This window comes from Gymnoscopelus microlampas (genome assembly GCF_963454915.1).
Source record: "Gymnoscopelus microlampas genome assembly, chromosome: 2".
NCBI lineage: Eukaryota > Metazoa > Chordata > Actinopteri > Myctophiformes > Myctophidae > Gymnoscopelus > Gymnoscopelus microlampas.
Window position 1 is genome coordinate 15616781 of NC_139939.1, and position 20423 is coordinate 15637203.

At 40.3% G+C, this 20423-nt stretch overlaps 1 protein-coding gene across 2 annotated transcripts; it reads right to left on the reverse strand.

Annotated features, from left to right (window-relative positions):
• Positions 1–119: 119 nt before the first annotated feature.
• LOC311058761 (uncharacterized protein) lies at positions 120–18923 on the reverse strand. 2 transcript variants are annotated; one of them, XM_084076229.1, is made up of 5 exons: positions 18481–18923; positions 13319–13726; positions 12253–12345; positions 7447–7500; positions 120–3642 (listed from the first exon to the last, which is right to left on the reverse strand). In XM_084076229.1, exons 1-5 carry the CDS (start codon positions 18674–18676, stop codon positions 2204–2206), a joined length of 2190 nt encoding a protein of 729 aa, XP_083932355.1. In that variant the 5' UTR covers positions 18677–18923; the 3' UTR covers positions 120–2203. The 2 variants fall into 2 exon arrangements, with proteins under 2 accessions (XP_083932355.1, XP_083932356.1); XM_084076230.1 differs by lacking the exon at positions 7447–7500.
• Positions 18924–20423: the final 1500 nt, after the last annotated feature.

Sequence of the window (20423 nt, forward strand, 5' to 3'; positions counted from 1 at the left end):
AGTCCCAGCTGGGTTCATGTGGTTAAAATGATGAAATGGCTTCTAGATTATGGTCAGAGTCAACAATACTTACATGTACTGTTCCAATAAAGGCTTCTAGTTAAGGGACTCACATAACATCCAATCCAATCCACTTTATTTATAGAGCACATTTAAAACAACAGTGTTGAACCAAAGTGCTGTACAGTCAGTAACAAAATAAATACTACAATATACAGCAAAACAATACACAATATACAGGACAACATATAGACTGAATTTTCGAATGCCAAGGAGTATGAGTTTTCAAACGTGATTTAAATAGAAGCAGGGTTTGAGAAGCTCTAACATGGGGTGGAAGCTCGTTCCACAGTTTGGGTGCTACAGCGGAAAATGATCTATCTCCCCGGGTCGATATGTACAATGGTGAAAACCCATTTAAAGACTTCAAAACAAACATTAAAGTCTTAAACTGAATCCTGTAACTAACAGGGAGCCAGTGTAGGGAGGCAAGAATCAGGGAGATGTGATCATACTTCCGTACCCCTGTTAAGAGGCGAGCAGGGCCCGCATTTTGGACTAACTGTAATTGTGACAAGCAGGCTTGGCAAACGCCAACATACAGTAAAGTAACCATACAGAAATGGTTACAGCAGTCTTGACTTTGGCTAAAAGCCTCAGCTGATAAAAGCTGGATTTAATATGTTAATATGTTTGTCAAACTTAAAATCACTGTCCAATATGACACCAAGGTTAGTGACCACTGGTTTTAGAAATGGCTGCAGGGGGCCAAGATCCATAAAAACATCTGAAGTGATTTGTTTGTTAATAGTTTACAAGGTGCAAATAAGGTGCAAAGTGCAAACACCAGTGCACAGCTTTAACGGGTGGTGTTAAGCCATGGGCGTGTTTTGGGTGTTATACTAATTAAACCAATCAGGGACTTGAGTTAACAGCTGGAGCTGTTAACTCTCCTTTCAGCAAAGACAGATAAATAGCCAAAGAATAGACAAAAAGAAACCCTCTCCACATCATAATTTAAAACAATCCCCATAACATACAGTAGAGAAAATAGTAAAAGATATGTACATAAAAATAATAACCCCATGGATAAAAATGAAATAAAAATATAAGTGATAAATTAGTACATTTAAATAAAGAACCACAGGGTTTTCTTTCCCAAAATAAGCACTCTTACGGAAATAAAGGCATCTCTTTTTCTCTCCCTTTCTCTCTCCTCACCGCTCGTCTTACACATAACAGCGGCAACTTCTAGTTTGTATTATTATGAATAGGATTAATGAAGAAACAAGTGCACTAAATAGGCATCATTTGGCATTTAAACAATACCACCAATACAAAACAATACCAAATGCAGAGTGTAAAAATGACACCTGCACCGGTCGAATAGGGCCCCAAGTCTAATCACCCTGACTGGGTTTATTTTCCCAACAATGACCGGCTCACTGTTAATTTCCCCTTGCTTATTACACGGCATGGTTGAATGCTTCATTCTGATTGGTCAATCACTGAATTAATCGGTGTGTCATTTTTTAATAATGATCACTGAACTCAATAACAGGCCGCTGTCTAATCAAAGGCTCAGAGTACCTGGCTTATATCAATCTACGTTGTAAAGAGCTTGAGTAAACATTGCTCTCAAGAATGTTTTTGAAAACATTTGAAGTGAGAAATAGACAATGTAGTAACCGAATATTGATTCTATTTTATCAACACTTCCCGTTGTTTTCTGAGGCGATCGCGTTGCACTGGACGCACCTGGCATAAATTAATGGAATACTTTCATTATCATAAGCAATGAAAGTATTTGTTACTTTTGGGTCAATTTATTCATTTCTTTAGAAAGTAGCCGTGAAATAATTGTGATAATGAATGGGGAGAGGGTCATTATTGAGAAATAAACCCTAACAGGGGTTTATTTGTCAGTAATGACCTGCTCCTATTGATTATCCCTTGCTTAATAACATCATAACATTTCAATGTCCCCTAAATGCAAAAATCCCCCTAAAAATCTATTTTAAAAAACCTTAGGGGGGAAAAGAGTTTATTTCTAACCCTGAACATTTTAGAATGGCATTTAAGCAACTGCAAAAATAAATGATTATTTACGGAAAGTGCTTTAGAACCTTCTAAACACAACCAAAAGATTAAGATTAATCATCTGACCTACTCACTTGACTCCATCCTTTGTCATAAACTACAACTAATATTGTGTTTCTTCGTGGGTCTGCATGTGTCTTCTCACCTCAGACCTCTGACCAAAGCGTTTGTCACAAACTGTGCAACTAAAGCGTTTCACACCTGTATGGGTCCTCATGTGTGCCTCCAGATGTTGAATTTGCCTAAACGGTTTCTCACAAACTTTACACGTAAAGGGTTTCTCACCTGTATGGGTCCTCATGTGTAAAGTCACATGCGTATTTCGCCTAAATTCTTTGCCACAAACTTTACAACTAAAGGGTTTCTCTCCTGTGTGAACCCTCATGTGTGTTCTCAGGTCACTCATCGCAAAATAGCCTAGGCCACACACTGTGCAATTAAATTCTTTCTCACCTATATGACTCTTAATGTGTCTCTTTAGATGTGAAGTCTGACCAAATTTTTGGTCACAAATTTCACAAGCATATGGTTTCTCAGCTGTATGGGTCCTCATGTGTGTCTTCATATGTACATTTTGACTAAATTGTCTGTAACAAATTGTACAAATATAGGGTTTCATACCTGTATGGGTCCTGATGTGTCTCTTAAGACTTATCTTTTGATTAAATCGTTTGTCACAAAGAGTACAACTAAAGGGTTTCTCTCCTGTGTGAGTCCTTATGTGTGCTTTCAACTCATTCAGCCGAGTATAGCTTTTAGCACAAATTGCACAAGTATAGGGTTTCTCACCTGTGTGAATCCTCATGTGTGTTTTCAGATCACCTGCATGAATACAGCCTTTGCCACAAATTTTACAAGGATAGGGCCTTTCCCCTGTATGGATCGTCATGTGTTGCTTAAGGTAATATCTTTGACGAAAGGTGGCGCCACAATCTTCACAACTAAAGGGTCTCTCACCTGTGTGAGTCCTCATGTGTGTCTTCAGATCACCTTTTTGACAAAGGGCCAGGCCACAAACTGTACAAGAATAGGGTTTTACCCCTGTATGGATCATCTTGTGACACTTGAGGTGATTACTTTGACTAAAGCTGGCACCACATTCTGCACAGATAAAGTGTTTCTTCCCTGTCTGACCCTTCATGGATGACGATGTTAGGTCCTGGGAGAGCTTATTGCTCGAAGACAATGTTTGTCCTTCCACGTGTGTCTCGTTTGATTTTTCATTGTCTTCGGTATCAGATTCAAAACATGGCGAAGGGAGGAGCTGTACGTCACTAGTTGGTTGTGATGCTTCACAGTCCTCTACATCAGATCGTGTTTGCATGTGTTCAGTTGAGGTGCTGGCTAGGTGCTCTCTGTTTTCATCATAATCTAAACGTTTCAGTACTACTAATGTAAACGTTGACCCATCAACCAGCTCTGGTTTATGAAGCGGCTCCTTCTGTTCTTTAATCTGTGGAGGCTCTCGTTCCTCCAGACTGGGGTTCCTCCTCTGCTGTTCAAAGGAAGCCTCCTCGTTGTACACAGGGAGATGTGGGAAGTCTAGACAAAAGATGAAATGAGAGTAAACCGTTAAATGTTTGAACGTTACATTTTTCTATGAAGTGTTTCCTCCGTTTTGTGTTTGGAGGGAACTTCTGCTATTGGCTCCACATCTGTCCTTTGCATTGACTTAACTTTAAACCATTGTACTATTGTCAACTTTATTTATTTACTTATTAATCTGCTGAGGTGTTTTTTTTAACCTGTACTACAGCCAACTTTATTTTTTTATCATCTTTATTCTTCTTGTTTTTTATAACATCTGGTATTATCTTTATTATTATATTGCTGTTATATTTTATTGTTGCCGTTAGAACAGGCGTATGGAACACCAACATTTTGCTGCTTGTATATGAGTGAGTGACAAATACAATGACATTTGAAACCATGGGTCGATCCTTGACTCTCAAAGGACATTTGTTATCACCTCCTGCAACCATTCTAAGGCAGTACCGTACAAAAACTCTGCTAACACAAAAAGCCTGTGGTGGGCTTGTTTCCATTGTGGTCCATTGTACTTGCTTCACTTTTGTACTAAAATCCTTTGTAGCTTTTACAATGTATATCACAATACATAGGCCTTTCACAATTATTACAAAATCATCTAATCGCAATTATTTGAGATAAACGCAATTATTTTGCAGAATTGTCATAAACGTTTCCATTTTCATACGTTTTCAAGTATGTATAAAAAGGGCTTTAACAACAACAAGGAAATGTTGATAGGGTGGCATTAGTTCCTCAACGTAGTGCGAATGTGCGTGCAAAGTTTCACTGCAATTGGACTGCGTTCATGAAAACGGGCCACTCTTGCAAACTTTAGATGTCAATATGGAATATGACGTATCACGTGTTGATCACAAAACTATAGAAATCATGTGTACCGATTTGCGTGAAATTTGGATAAAATCTGAAGGCGTATAATATCCAAAAATGTGTTTGACATAAGTCGGCCTCCTGGTGGCGCTATAAAAGGCAGATGTGAAAAATGCAGGGCAAAGGTTTTTCCTTGGCCTTTAGGGAGTGCGCATACAAAGTTTTACACAAATCGGTTCACTTAAAGGTAAAAACAGAATTGGCCTGTTATAGCGCCACCATGAGGCTGATTTGAAAATGTTCATGTTCTTCCTCGGCCTAGTTGGAATGTGCATGCGAAATTTCACTGAAATTGCACGCTGTCTTCATGATTTGAGGCATTTTGTTCAAAACGGAGCACTTGTGCAAACTTAACTTTGGAAGCCATTCTTAGCCAATCAGGATGGAATATGAGAAATCTGAAAGAGCAGTTTTGTTTAATGACTGTAGAGATACTGTGTACCGATTTGCATGATGTTTGGACAGAATCTGTAGGACTATACTGCCAAAAAAAGTGTTTTGCAAAAAGCGTGTCAACGGTTTCGGAGATTATCTGTGGGGAGCGACAGACACACGGACGTATTATCAGCGAACAGTGTTTGGCAATATTATCATCCTAAATGTAGCCTAACTTTATCAAAATATAAAAAAATACTAGTTGCACGACCACAGCCACTGAGTGGCGCAATTGAGTTAGTGTTCTTAGCGTATTTAAGTGGTTTAACATCAATCAATCGAACGTACCAACGACAGAGGTTGAGAATCAATGATGGACAGAGTAGAACCTGTATTTTTCTGCACATGGTCTGTCATTTTGAGCACTGAGTAGAGCTTTGAGTGGATGTAGAGGTATTGGATAATTCCTTTTAACAGGTCGTTCATGAAAGTCCTTGCGGTCTTGTTTCCAATGAGAACCTGTGAGCAATTAGGGGTTAAGAGTCTTGCTCAGGGACAAATTTCATTTCATCGACACATATGCTGGGATGGCCTGGAATCGAACCTGGGGCAACCAGGGCCACTGGCTCCCTAGGCGGGCTCACTAACCACTCAGCTATGGCCGCCCCTCACAGTGCTGTATTATTTTAACAAACTGCAGTCTTACTCAAAACAAAAAGGACATTCAACAACACCGGAATGTCTGCTGTAGTGTGCCATGGATGTATTAAGGGAAATGTAGTGTACACATGCTCAAAAACAACTCAAAAACCAGTCTGTGCTTATGCCACAATAAGCAGGTGATGAATATCAGTGTAACACTGAAACCCTGCTACATGGGTACAAGATTAACATTTTCCATTATAAATTTTAAGAAGCCAATTCTATGAAAGCGATTATCAATTTGATAGAAAACTTAAAAGTTGGATCAACTAGTAAACAATGTGCAGTATGTTCAAAGAACACTTCAAGTCACAACTTTGATAGAACTTCCGATGTTTAAAATGTGGTATGCAAAGTGACTCCCTCATACATACATTAGGGATGTTTTGTTTCTGCTTTTCAATTCTTGTTCTTATCAATTCCCTGTTTCAGTTCCATAATGGGAAAAAATAGGTCAAATGTTTCGATGAAGAGGAAGAAGCCAGCACCGTAACATGTCCTTTATAAATGCATTCGCCTCACCAAGACACTAACACAAACAGACACGCAGTAGTGTAAAGTAACTACGTACATGTACTCAAGTACTGTACTTAAGTCAAATGTTGAGGTATTTTTTACTTTACTTGAGTATTTCCAATTTTCAATACTTTTACTTCTACTCCACTACATCTCAGAGGCAAATATTGTACTTTTACTCCACTACAAGTATATGAAAACTTTAGTTACTAGTCACTAGCCTCTGACAAAGGCCTTCTGAAGATACCCGCGTCCAATCTCAAAACAAAGGGTGACCGGGCCTTTGCAGTGGTTTCTCCCACACTGCGGAACGCCCTTCCCTTGGCATTAAAAAATGCTGAGTCTGTTGAAGGTTTTAAGAGCATGCTTAAAACACATTTGTTTCGTAAGCACTTTGTCCTATGAAGTTTTACCTAACGGTCAATGCTTTGTTTTTTATCCTTGTTGTATTGTATTTTTCACTTTTTTGTACTATAATACCCTGTTTGTATCTTGGTAATTTTGTGTATATTGTGTTCCATTGTACAGCACTTTGCAACACTGTTTCGAAAGGTGCTTTATAAATCAAAAGTACTTACTTAGTTACTAGTATATTTTGATTATTATTACAAAACACACATTAACCACTTCAGCCCTATATATATTTTGGCCATTTGAAAATAGCAGATCTACAAGCTCACAATGATTGTGAGCTTGTAGATCTGCGATTTTCAAAATATTTTTATACATTTGAAAACTTCCAAAATGGGACATTCTGCATAATGAGTACTTTCTACTACTTTCACCACTGCAGACACGCTTAAGCTGGTCAGCCTTCATCAGCGCTCGTCAAACACTGATGAAGGCTGACTAGCTGAATCCAGCAATGGATAATATATGAATGGATATACAGTACAATCTATCAACAGTGAATATGAATGAGTGCACAGTAATTGTCTCACAACTAGGGTTGGGATCCACAACTGAGGAACCAGATCCAACATTGATGAGCCAGAATCAGTTCATTTGGAACCGTTTCCGGAACCGGTTTTATCACACTGGTATGTGGACTTCACATCTGCTATACAATTACAATACCAGTGGTTCTCAAACTTTTTAATTTCAAGGACCACCATAGCGGGTCCATTTGGTTCCATGTGTACACTCTCAGACCCAGTTACAGACCTGTAAGGATCCATTTGGAACCCCCTCAAATGACCCAAAGGGTCCCTGTACCCAACTTTGAGAACCAGAGGGGTATATACAGTACATGAATATATCCACGAGTTTCCTGTTGCCAGTCATTCAATTCATTTGAGAGAACCGTGTCAGTCAATAATAACGTGCAAACACAACCTGACAGGCGCCTGCTGTAACTTCTTAGTCGAGCTTGGGCGGCCAATCGCGGTCCTGGATTCACAGAGATTTCAAAGAAATCAGAGTCAGAAACAGAGTTAACAATGTGACTCTGACCAAGTCTCCATCGCCATTTCTAGCTAGGCTGTGATTATCTTGTTAATGTTACTGAAATTATAAAGTAACGTCGGGTCAGGGGCTATGTTATTAACGTATGTGTGTGTAGGTAGGCCTGTGTACTTTTGTTTTATTTTCATTAGCGACACTTTGTCAACTTTTTGATCTGTTCTTTTCTCCTATATTATCTTGTAATGTTACAGAGTCAAACAAGGTAACGGGGCTGTCGTGTTTTTCCCGTCGTTTTGGTGCCTACATTAATTCCTATGTAGGCCTAACTTACGTTGCCTGATATCATCTCATTACAGGCCATCAATGTGATTACTGGACTAGAGATGCACCGATACCGATACCGTATATGACTTAATTCGCGTATCGGATATCGGTCATGACGTAACCGATCCACGTTCCGATAAAAAATAAAAAATAAAATAAATAGAAAAGTCTCTGGTTTATAAATATATAATATAATCACGCCCATAAGCCCATAATCAAACTTTTTAGCAAATTCTTATTAAATTAAACGATCCCACAAATTCACAATCTTATCCAGAAAACTTTTTTTCGTCGCTATCCACTCTTCTCTCATGGCTTCACAGCATGGGCAGCCTGTAGACTGAACACCAAAACGCTCGTCCAAAAACACAGTCTCCCCGGGGCAAATCCGGCGGTATTCCTAAACGTAACCTCAGTAAACTATGCCTAAACCTACCTTAGTAAAACGGTGCCAAAACCTAACCTTATTCCTAAACTTAACATCAGTAAACTATGCCTAACCCTAAACTTATTTCTAACCTTATCCTCAGTAAAACAAATACGAGAACCGCTGGTCCGCGAAAAAACGATGGGGCCATGAGTTTTGGGGGCGAGTCTTCCGTTTGCCTATCAACACGACACGCAGCAGCACCGCTGAAGAAAGTGTTTTCGTTTGGTGGAGCCGGGCCGGCACAAACAAAGAAAACATGTCCGTAATTTGGAGATATTTTTACAGCAAAGTGCAATGATGTGAAGCCAATGTTCCGAGCGGTGGAGAAAGTGTTTCATCGTATATTCTGTTCCAGTAGGCTTTGTATCAGCGAGCTGTTCCACCTTGTCTGGACGTCTTGCTGAAGACGTTTTGTGTCCTGCTCCTGCCCTAGCTCTGTTTGAATGTCTTCAAAGCGGGACTGACTGTGCAACTTGAGAATGTTTGAAATTAGTCACTATTCTCCTTGCATTAGCGAGGGCATCATGTACACTGCGCTGGGAGAGAATCCCCTTGTGAACAACTAGCTGCAGTGTGTGGCCAAACTATCAACCGGCACCTCATCCATCGCCTTTTTCATGTTACTTGCGTTGTCTCTCAAAACCACATGTACTTTAGCCAGCGGGATCTTCCAGTTAGCCAGCATCTCCTTCATTGTGGCTTTAATCAAATCGCTGGTGTGTGAGCCCCTGCACTCTTTCACCTGCAGCACCGCGCTATTAAAAGCATAATTCTCCGCACTCACCCAATGTACAGTGAGAGACTGATTAGCGACATTGGGCTAACGTCAGGGGACCAGATGTCAGTAGTGAAACTACACAATGAGAGACCTGGTCTCCTTGTTTACAGTGGTTGCTGCTGCATTAAAACAGACCTACAGTATTTTATTTATTTTGTGTTTAATACAATTTTAAGAAGCAGCTATGCACATTGTTTTAATGTATTATTTGTAGGTATTTTCTTTTGGTGATAGATCATAGTCTATTTGTTTTTCTACTGTTATTGCACTTTAAAATATCGGATCAGATCGAAATAGAAAAAACCTGTATCGGTGCATCTCTATACTGGACTGCCGTTATTGTAATGTTACTCAAGACAGTGTCTGAGGATATCATCTGAGCCATAACGTTACAGACCATCGATGTGATTAAGGCGGATACAGGTCGAGTGGGCACCATGTATTTCTGGCCTACACTGCTGTTATAAATGTATGCTTTGGAAAATGGTTGGATGTAATGTAAAATATATATGATTTGAGCATTCATGGGATGTTTCAGCCTCACAGGCCGAAACGTCCGGTTAATGAGTTGCTGCTGGGGGCGATAAGACTTTGAATGAAAACAAGATCCTAAACGGATGAAAGTGAGTGCTGGTATTCTTTTCAAATAAACTGTTTCTGCCTCAACCGTGCACTCAATATTTTTGTACCTCAAACTACTCGTCTGATGAGTGCTTGCTTCTTTCTTTTTCAATACATCATTATCAGACCTAAATGTACAGATTAGGCTACTGGACTACCGTTATATCATCTTGTAATGATCCTCAATGATAACGTTCAGGGAGTGTCGGCATACACAACAGTACGCAACACTGGTGAGTTAATAAATACACAAAGTATATAAAGTATAACAACTTTATCAGCAGCCCACGCTGATCTCCGCTGATTTTTTATAACGTAATGTTACATAACGGTTATTTATTGCAGCCATGTAATAACCGTCCCCCTCCCCAACTGTATCATGACTGAATTTGCATGGGGTGTAACTAACAGAATTTGAGTTTATTCTATTTTTGTTAGATTTTAAACTACCTCAAAAGGTGTATGGAATTGTATTTTATATTATTATTGTTATGTCGTTGCTGTCAGGCAGAAACCTCTCATCTCCATTTTTTAACTAGATCTAGATCTACAAGCTCAAAAGCTTGTAGATCTGCTACTTTGCAATTTTTTAATTTTAATGCTGAAAAGTAGGTTTTGGACAGGTTTCCACCCGATAGAGACGATATATTTTATACTTATATCTTTTTATTTCTATTTGTAATCAAATGTCATTGACATGACAAGGTGTTCTTCATTTTACAGTATACAGTATATTATTCATTCATATCAGTCATTGTATTCCAGTGGGGCAAGGCAGCCTACTGTAAGTCTTAAACAAAATAGATGTCACATTGCTTCACACGTCACAATCTAGTTATAGCGTTATATAATATGAATATTATTTCATTGCTCAATTATGGGTTATTGACAGAAAGTTATGTCCCATATAACGGGGTTTGTGATGCCACCTAGTGGCTCAAACATTTAAATATCCTTGCAAGTGTGAACACATTTTAAATGCAAGTAAGTTTGGATTTGAGCAAAACTCGAAGGAAAATAAAAGCCTGGAGATCGAGGCTAGTTGGATAATGATGACAAAATGTATTTATTACATAACTAAAAGAGTTATGGTAGAGTTGGGGGCATAACTAAAAGAGTTATGGTAGAGTTGGGGGCATAACTAAAAGAGTTATGGTAGAGTTGGGGGAACAAGAGTTCCCCCAACTCTATGCATCATATTATCAATGATTTGAATATTACACCCTTTCTTATTACATTTATATACAGTATGCAAAATATAATGTACCAATAGAATCTATGCAATTTGTGTTGAATAGAATCTATGCAATTTGTGTCAGAGTCACTTAAACAGAGCTAACGTTAATCAATGATAAATTGCCGTTGGATATGAAAAAACAATTGTCCTGGGGAACGAGAATGCATTTAGCTGTTTGTCAGAAAGAAACCCATGGATGCACTAAAAACACCAAGTCAGCCAGAGAAAGCTCTCATTCCGCAACGACAATGACTGCTTTCATCTCAAGTTAATTTGACTGCCTTATCTGGATGATAAATGCCTATTCATAGCATACTGTATGTTACCCCTGAAATTATAGAGTCGGCAACAAGCATCATTGAACAAAGTAGGCTAGTGGTGCGAGATATCTATTAATTATTTCATCTCACGTCAATTTGAACATCATATACTCTTGTATACATTGCATCTATCATTCGGATGTTACAACCAACGTTATTGTACAGTACAGGCTACAGTATAGATTGAACAAAGTTGTGACTCAGGCTGGAATCGATCCCGTTCGCCTGGTGTAGGCGGTTTTGCGTGATTGGCTGTCCTTTGGTTTTGTCGCACTGGGATCTCGACAAAGAGGCGATGTCTTTGGTGCAGAAAGGGTCAGGTAGTCCGCCTACTTCCCTACAACATCTCCCTCCACAGAGCTGATTCAAATTAATGAATGGCTCTTGACACTATTTTTTAAACATTTTAACAACACATATCTTTTACGGGGGTCCCTGTCACAAAATATTATTTTCAGATGGAGGTCTGTGGACAATTACGTATTAATAAGACTGGAGCTGGCTACTGATTATTTTGTTATTTCCCCCCAATTGAAATCGTTTCATGTTTATATAATATAATGAAATGGTTTAGTTTGATTTAACTGTTGCACCACTACTTTTCCTAAACCTCTATCACAATGGCATGAGTATGTACTGTACCCGTCACCCTCTCCCTCTGTTGTTTACTGCCTTTTTCACACACTCTGTGTGTGTGCGCGCGTGCGTGCGTGCGATTTAAGAACGTAACCACTTGAAGCCCATATTCATCCATATTCTGGTTCATTAGACACAAAATAGCAGATCTACAAGCTCACAACGTGTCAGTTGCGACGCGCTGTGAGCTTGTAGATCAGCTATTTATGGTGAATGGATTTGTTGTAGACGGGAAAAAACGGTCCAAGTACAGAGCCAAATCAGGTCCAGTTCTAGAGGGTTTAAGTGGTTCAAATAAATATCACCTAAATATACCTGACATTAGGAAGACTTTTTCTATTTTTTTACTTTCCGTTCTATTTCTAATAATACTATCTATCCTCCTCCATACCTGAGGCAGTGAATCCTGGAAAATCTTCCTCGTTGCCATCCTCTTCAAACATTTGGAGGATCTGTTGGTGCTGTTCTCCGTCCATGGCTTCACCTGGACCACATTGGAGAGAGCAAAACAAAAACATTATGAAATGTGTCCTGTGTCCCAGATGGAGTCAAACACTGACATTCATACCACCGTGGGTAAACATTTAAAATAGAAACTATGCCTTTAATAGGTGGCCCAAATGCTGCACACTTAAGTCATTAAGACCTGAGGCTCTACAAATGCCTTCTAAATCAGTAGTTCTCACACTTTTTTGTGCCAAGGACCCCCACGTTGATATATATATTTGGCCGTGGACCCCCATCTGAAAATGTTTTGTGCCAGGGACCCCCAGAAGAGAATATTTGTGTTAAGTAAAAACAACACAAAAATTGTGTTGGATAAAAACACTTTTTCAAAAATGTAAAAAAAAATTGCAGATGTACAAGCTCGCAGCACAACACCAAGTGACTTGCTGTGAGCTTGTATATCTGCTATTTTTGAGAACCACTGTTCTAAATCACTGTTCTAAATCCTAAGAGTTTTTTGAAAAACGTATGTTGCTACAGTATATATACACCGGTAGCTAAAATATAAAATGACACATAATTCATTTAATTTACAGTATATTTCCCCAGAAGTATAAGTAGTCGGAATTCTCTGATCGATATTTAGACTCTTCGAGAATCAAGAAGCAGGGTTTTTGTTTTATGTAAATATCTTTTCTTATAAATCGTTTTTTAAATAATCGACTAAACTAGTTTGATTAAACCTTAAACCTATATTATACCTTGTTGTACCGTGGTGTCGTATAAAAACTGCACTGAAATTCAGACCTGAGACATGTCATATACGTACCAATCATTCCACAGCAGGAAATCTGTGCTGCGTTCAATTTATGGTTATTTTTCGATATATAGTGATATATTGGGATACGTATCATATCGAGGTCTGAGTGCATCCCCCCATGCTTATTCACCAATGTTTTTATTAGATTAGTAGCCTACTAATACAGTGATTGTTTTGGGGTTTTTTTTACCTGAAAGGTTATCGCTCCACTTCTCGATAAAGAGTGTGGCGGGATCTATTAATGTCAATGTTGGTGTGAACCCATCGTCATCCTCCTCTGGTGTTTGAGGTAGCACCTGCTGCTCCTCTATAAGCTCGGGTGGCTCTAGGTCCTCCTGGACTAGACTGGGGTTCCTCTCCTGCAGTTCCTCGTTAAGCTCTGGAGGCTCCGCTTCTTCCTGGACCAGACTGGGGTTCCTCTCCTGCTGTTCCTCGTTAAGCTCTGGAGGCTCCGATTCTTCCTGGACCAGACTGGGGTTCCTCTCCTGCTGTTCCTCGTTAAGCTCTGGAGGCTCTGCTTCCTCCTGGACCAGACTGGGGTTCCTCTCCTGCAGTTCAGCGGAAACCACCGCTTTATAACCAGGGATAACTGTGAGATCTAGAAGAGAGGAGAGCGGAAGTAATGTCACTGATTTGCTTTGAAACGATTGAAGATGATGTTGAGTGTTTCATATTTATAACTGGGGCTGTATTAGCGATTATTCTATAGATTACTTTTCAAAGTTTCAAGAATAGACACCAAACAGATTCTAAAAGATGATTTATAATCATCCAAATTGATTAAATCTGATTAAAACTTAAGCCCTATATTATACTTTGTTGTACAACATTGTCGCAAGAAAACAGCTCATCTACAGTACTGATGCATCGCATCGCAATATGGATATTGTACATGATTCATGGACATGGGGTATTAAGCAGTATATAATTGATATCATAAAGTATATATTTTCCAATGCAGATTTATTTTAAATTGCTTAATGTGGCAGCATGAATTCATCCAGTATAGAGGATAAACAAGTGAAATAACTAAAGTGATGAAACTAAAATCTGGGTGGGGAGTGACTGGCCACTACTCATCCCTCCCCTAACACCGCTGAAGTGCCGTTGAGCAAGGCACTGAACTCCTGACCACTCCAGTGGAGCTGCTCAGTGACCAACAGTATAAGTACAACCAAACTGTGGTTGTACTGGTCAGCTCCCAGGTTGTGTGTGTGCGTGTGCATGTGCGTGTGCGTGTGCGTGTGCGTGTGTGTGTGTGTGTGTGTGTGTGTGTGTGTGTGTGTGTGTGAGTGACCCCAGTATCTCTGTCAGAGCAACTATGACTGTGTGTGGAACGGAACACCAACTTCCACTGACTAATGCCCAATTTCGCCTCCAACGGGCACAACAACAAAGGCAGCGGCAACAATGGACTGAGCTGAGACAGCAAGGGAAGACTGCGTGTCTCCCTGCTGCGGACCATTCTGTCTTTCACTCTGTGTTAAAAAAAATCGCCATAGATGCCATTGTTGTCTTTACTTTGAAAGCGAGGTTGCAGGTTTTACCATCTAAACTTCATCTCTCCTCACTGTATACATCATGGTCTCGAACAAATAGCTGAAACCATGTCCCACATCTTAAATGGGTGCCATGTACAGTATACAGGGGACTCTACGTAAGTAGGCATGACAGAATAGTGGACTTGATATCAAAAGCTATCTCTTTCATTCAGGTCCTCCATCATGCTATATAAGCATTCTACTGTGAAGCCGAGCATGTTAAGCCTGTGTATAGTGTGTAATGATGATTCTGTGTTCTCTAACATTTCAGCTACAGTAACACCCCTGATATCATTGTTGTTTATGAAAACCAAAGTGCTAAAATATCATCAGCTAGAGCAGTTAGGCTACAGATGTAAACTTTTAGTTTTCATCTTTGGTAGCCTAGGGCACGTGCACAAGGTGGTTGTGAGGAGCCTTCAAATCTCCGGCCTCTCCAAAAGGAGGGCCAAACAGGTTAGCAAGGTACTGTTCAGTATCAGCTATTATAGGAAGCTGCTCAATTTGGATGACGCGTTGTTTCCTTCATCCATGATTGATGTCTGCTGTGTCTGACAAGTATGTCCACTGTATTGTATGTCACAATGTTCTGCCTTATAGGCACTTTGTAACTGCCTGTTTTGCTATTGTCTGACTACACCGGCAGTGTTCATGTCCTTTGTACAAGGCATTCTTGTACTGTTTATGTGGACATAAATAGATATATTGTGTGTGTGTGTGTGTGTGTGTGTGTGTGTGTGTGTGTGTGTGTGTGTGTGTGTGTGTGTGTGTGTGTGTGTGTGTGTGTGTGAGTGACCCCAGTATCTCTGTCAGAGCAAACTATGACTGTGTGTGGAACGGAACACCAACTTCCACTGACTAATGCCCACAAGTGTGTGTGTGTCTGAAAATAAGCACCCCTAGCTTAGCTACCTCCCTGGGTAAATAAAGGATGACGAAGGTACTAAAGTAAAGCTCATGGGGTCACCTAAACCAATAGGTTCCTTCTTCTAGGGGGGATGGATGTGCACATTAACGCAATCTGGCCATTACTTTTTTAAGATGGATAGATGGATGGATGGATGGATGGATGAATGGATGGATAGATGGATCTATGTCAGACAGACAGACAGACAGACAGACAGACACAGTAGTGAAAACGAAAAGCTCCTTTGCAGAGGTATGAAACACCTTGTCCATCTTCCATCCATCCATCTTCATCCTGCTTATCCAGAGTCGGGTCGTGTACGTATCAGCTCATGAAGAGAGTCCCAGACTTCCCTTTTCCGGGCCACATTAGTTACTTCTAACTGGGGGATCCGGAGGCTTTCCAAGGCCAGCGTGGAGATTTAATCCCCCTATCTGGTACTTGGTCTGCCCCATATCCTCCAACACCTTGGGAAAAATGTATAAAGGATGTGAAACATTATACCCTGTCTCTCTAGACAAATCACCTGGTTTGATGGCTTAGTAGTTCGCTCAAAGGTTATTTAAATGACATTTTAATACATGTAAAACGGTCCCTAACCAACTCCCAGCACTCAGAGGAAGGGCGACTTCACATGAAGCTCCATACATGAGTGCGTTAACCCTTTAAGACCGGGAACGCATCTGAGTCATTTTAAGATTTAAATCTTAATTGAATGTATATATTTTAAAGTTGTCACAATTTCTGGGGGTCCCTGGAACAACAACGGCCAAATACATATAATTTTTTGGGAACCACTGATATTATAGCAACATAAGGGCCGGTCCCTTCAAGGCCACCCCCGGCCCTGCTCCGTTTTTCTCACTTACTGTAACATCAATATCACTTCAGTTTAACCTCTTAGAGTGACCCTCTATACTGTACGTAGTAAAACAGACCCGAGTTGCACTGTACTTTGTGTGTTCTTTTTTGATCTACACCAAATCTCCTTGCAAAAAAATAGCAGATCTACAAGCTCACAACGCGGCACGTTGCGACATGTTTTGTGCACATACCGTAAAATGAAATAAATGTAAGGTGCTATAAAGTAACACAATGTAATTCAGGGGTGCCATGGACATACCTGCCAACCCTCCTGGATTCTGCAGGAGACTCCGACCTTTTATCTGACCATTTCTCCTTCACAACTCCTTTTCCTCCATTTCTACGTTTTTCCTCCTGTTTTGGGGGATTTCACCCTTTTTGCGTGGCAAGTTGGCAACCCATGTGTCAAAGGCCCACATAAGACCTCGCCTCACACTGATATGCAGCCACAGCCATTGAAGTTCATTTGCGTAGTTCTTTGGGTTTTTGATATGCAAATCAACATGTCAGTATTTCTCTCTCTCTCTCTCTCTCTCTCTCTCTCTCTCTCTCTCTCTCTCTCTCTCTCTCTCTCTCTCTCTCTCTCTCTCTCTCTCTCTCTCTCTCTCTCTCTCTCTCTCTCTCTCTCTCTCTCTCTCTCTCTCTCTCTCTCTCTTATTGCTTCAGTCATCAAATCAATTTCTGTATACCTACTTTTAGCTTTTTAATGGATCCTATGTAAGTAAAGCCTGATAAAAGTATCAAACTCTACCAGAATACTGGTAATTACATCTAACTCTGTTCAAAAAGTTTTCCCCTAGAAGAAAAATCTCCCTTTATCTGACGGTCTGAGGCGGCATGGATGAACAAACACATTATTTACAGGGGTGCCCTAGGCCTAAGGCTGAGCCACTGCCCTCTAGGGGTCTTTGAGTGGGTTCAAGTCAGAGCATCCCCAGGAAAATGAGGAACAGTTTAAACTGTAATTTTTCAGCAATGAGCAAATCGCCAATAGTTCAAACAGGTAATACATATGAGAATAAACATAAGTCAAATCATTATTAGAATAAGTTGGGCTTTTGGAGGAGCACACGCCCTGTAGTTTCCACTCTTGTGTCTGTCTCCTTGGTGGTGACACCAAGTTATTTCCATTCTAGACCAGATCAGAAAACTACAAAACGAGTTGATCCCAGTCTAGCCTCAAGCAAATTAGAGCAGTGTTCTGTACTACACCTCACAATCTATAAGATTTTGGAAAATGTTTTAATGTATCAAACACTGAATATTTTTTTGAAAATCTTTTGAAATAATAAAAATAAATAAGGGGGACATTTACTCGCGATCAATCGGTCCGCGACCCACAAATGGGTCCCGACCCATTGTTTGGGAACCAGTGACACGAACACGTTGTGAGCTTTCTCTTTGTGTGTGCGTGCGTGCACGTGCGGGGACCCGGGGGCCCGTGTATCCGGCTCTGGCTCAGTCAGGCTCAGCTTTTGTCAGGTGTAACAATGGACCCTTACAGGTCTACAGGTGGTTTATAAACTTGTATATCAAGTTTAGGTTATTATGTGGGTCCTTGAAACTAAAAAACAAACTAACCTGGCCTAACCGTTGAGAAGAACTGGTGTAGTAGTGAGTGTTCTGAATGTTGTGTAGGCCATTGGTTCTCCATTGGTTCTGGTCCGGGGACCCCCAGAGACAGGGAGTTCCCAGATAAATGATAGACAGGAACCAAATGGGCCCTTATGGGTCTGTAACTCTGAGAGTGTACAAATGGAACCAAATGGACCCTACATTAACATAGATTTTACAATATGAATTGGGGTCCCAGAGGTATAAATGCCATTAAATGGGGGTCCGTAGCCCTAACTCATTTCAAACTGGGGGGTCCTCGAAATTAAAATGGTTGAGGATCACTGCTAGAGCCGTAAAACATCTTCTCTTATGGGGGTCCCTGGCATATCTTCTGAAATGGGGGTCCACGGGCTAATAAGTGTCAATTTGGGGGTCCTTGACATGAAAAACTTTGAGAACCACTGGTGTTGTAGGCTACCATACCTGCTCTGCGTAGTTTGATGAGAGGTGGTTTTAACAGTTGATCCAGTAAAGCGCGCTGGCGCTCGATCTCCTGTTTGCACCGCGACGTCTCGTCCTCGTACTGAATTAGAAGAGTCTCCACGGCCCCGCAGATCTCCACAGCGGCCAGGGAGAGCCGAGAGGTCACCACAGACCTCAGTGTTTCTATAGACATCATAACAACACTGCCCTACCAAGCACTATAAGTGCAGGAACTACGGGCAAAAAAAGTAACTGGTATTAATGGCGGTTTAAAAGTGTTTAAATGAGATATCGGCATATAAGTGATATTACTAATTTGTATATCCGTTCTTGAGGTACACAAATAAGTCGATAAGACGAAGTTACTGCACTTTAACTTTGTAGAGCCGTCTGAAACTCTGAATGCGTGTTAAAAAAAGAGCAACAAATACAAGCTAGCTCATGTTGTGCGTTACGAAAAAGAAAGAGTCGCGGTAGTTTGACGTCAACAACGTGATAGACCGGTAATAACCTCTATGGTAATAACCAGAGTCTGGTAATAACTAACTACACGTGTCAAAGTCACTCTGATAGTTTTTGCCTTAAAAACGTACTGTACCTGTGTTGCCAGATTGTGTGTGAGAAATAAGGTCTATGAAAACAAGCCCAAAAGAAGCCACATGAGCACTCTAAACCTATCAATGGCTAATTGAAAATAGCCGATCAACAAGCTCTAAGCTTATAGATCTGCTATTTTCAAAGAAACATCTTGAAAAAAAGTGAAAATTTAGGAATATGTTTTTGTATGGGGGTCTATGGCACAACATATTTTCAGAAGGTTGCTTATAATAAGCAGACATGGCAACACTGGTAATGTAGGCGTTACTTCCTTGAAGTTCCTACTTCCCTGAAGTACTATAAATTCCCTGTACTACCAGAGGCCTGCTACTAAGCAGTGTTTTCCATGGCATGAAAATATTTGAGAACCAAAGGTTAAAATAATTTTAAAAATTGTGAAGCAAGCCCAAATAAGCAACTACACTTTAGAAACAAGCCCCAAAAAACGCAACCCGCAACTACAAATAGTTACAAGCAACTTCACAGAAAATAATAAGCCCAAAGTCGCTTATAATAAGCGGACATGGCAACACTGCTACTAAGTCTCGCGAGCCAGACTGTCGCCTCCAGAGACTACCCAAACCAGTTTGTCAACTGCGTAGTAACAGTCACTCTCATTTATTTAAACAAAATGTTATAACTTAACAATAGTTAATTTTTTTTTTTAAAGAGAAAAGAATGAGCAGACACAATGCAATACAAAATATACAGATACAATTTCAGACAGTATTCAAAATACTATATATTTGTAAAACAAGTGTTTTAAGCAGGGACTTTGTCTGTCTGTTCACCCATTATAACACGCAAAGCTAATTGTAGCCTACATGTGTTGAAACCAGGTTACTGAATATACAAGGTTTTAATAAGGTGTATGGTGTGTTTGATTTTCCACTTTTTTAAATGGAATATCTCATCAATAGCAGCTACTCAGGGGGGAAAAGGATGACTATAGGCCATGTACACTACACGGTGTCAATTCAGTAAAAGCTAAGATATGGGAAGGTCACCAGACTGACAGCATCAATATCATATCAATGGCCAGCAAACACTCATTTCATGAGCTATAAGCTATTGCAAATGTGGCCAGTAAGGAAGTGTTCCTCCTGGGCTACTGTGGTAGTAGACATCGGCACCACCTACTTCCTATTAGAATTGACGCTAGTTTGGCAGGAAAGGGTATAAGTGGGAGGTGATGATAGATACAAACTAGAAAAAGTGCTCCTCGGAGCACAGGTCTCCGCCAGGTCAGGTAGGCTACTGTGGCCTCCTGGTGGCGCTATAATAGGCCAACGTGAAAAGGGTGCCATTTCTTCTTAGGCTTTGCACGACAATCGGACACTGCATTC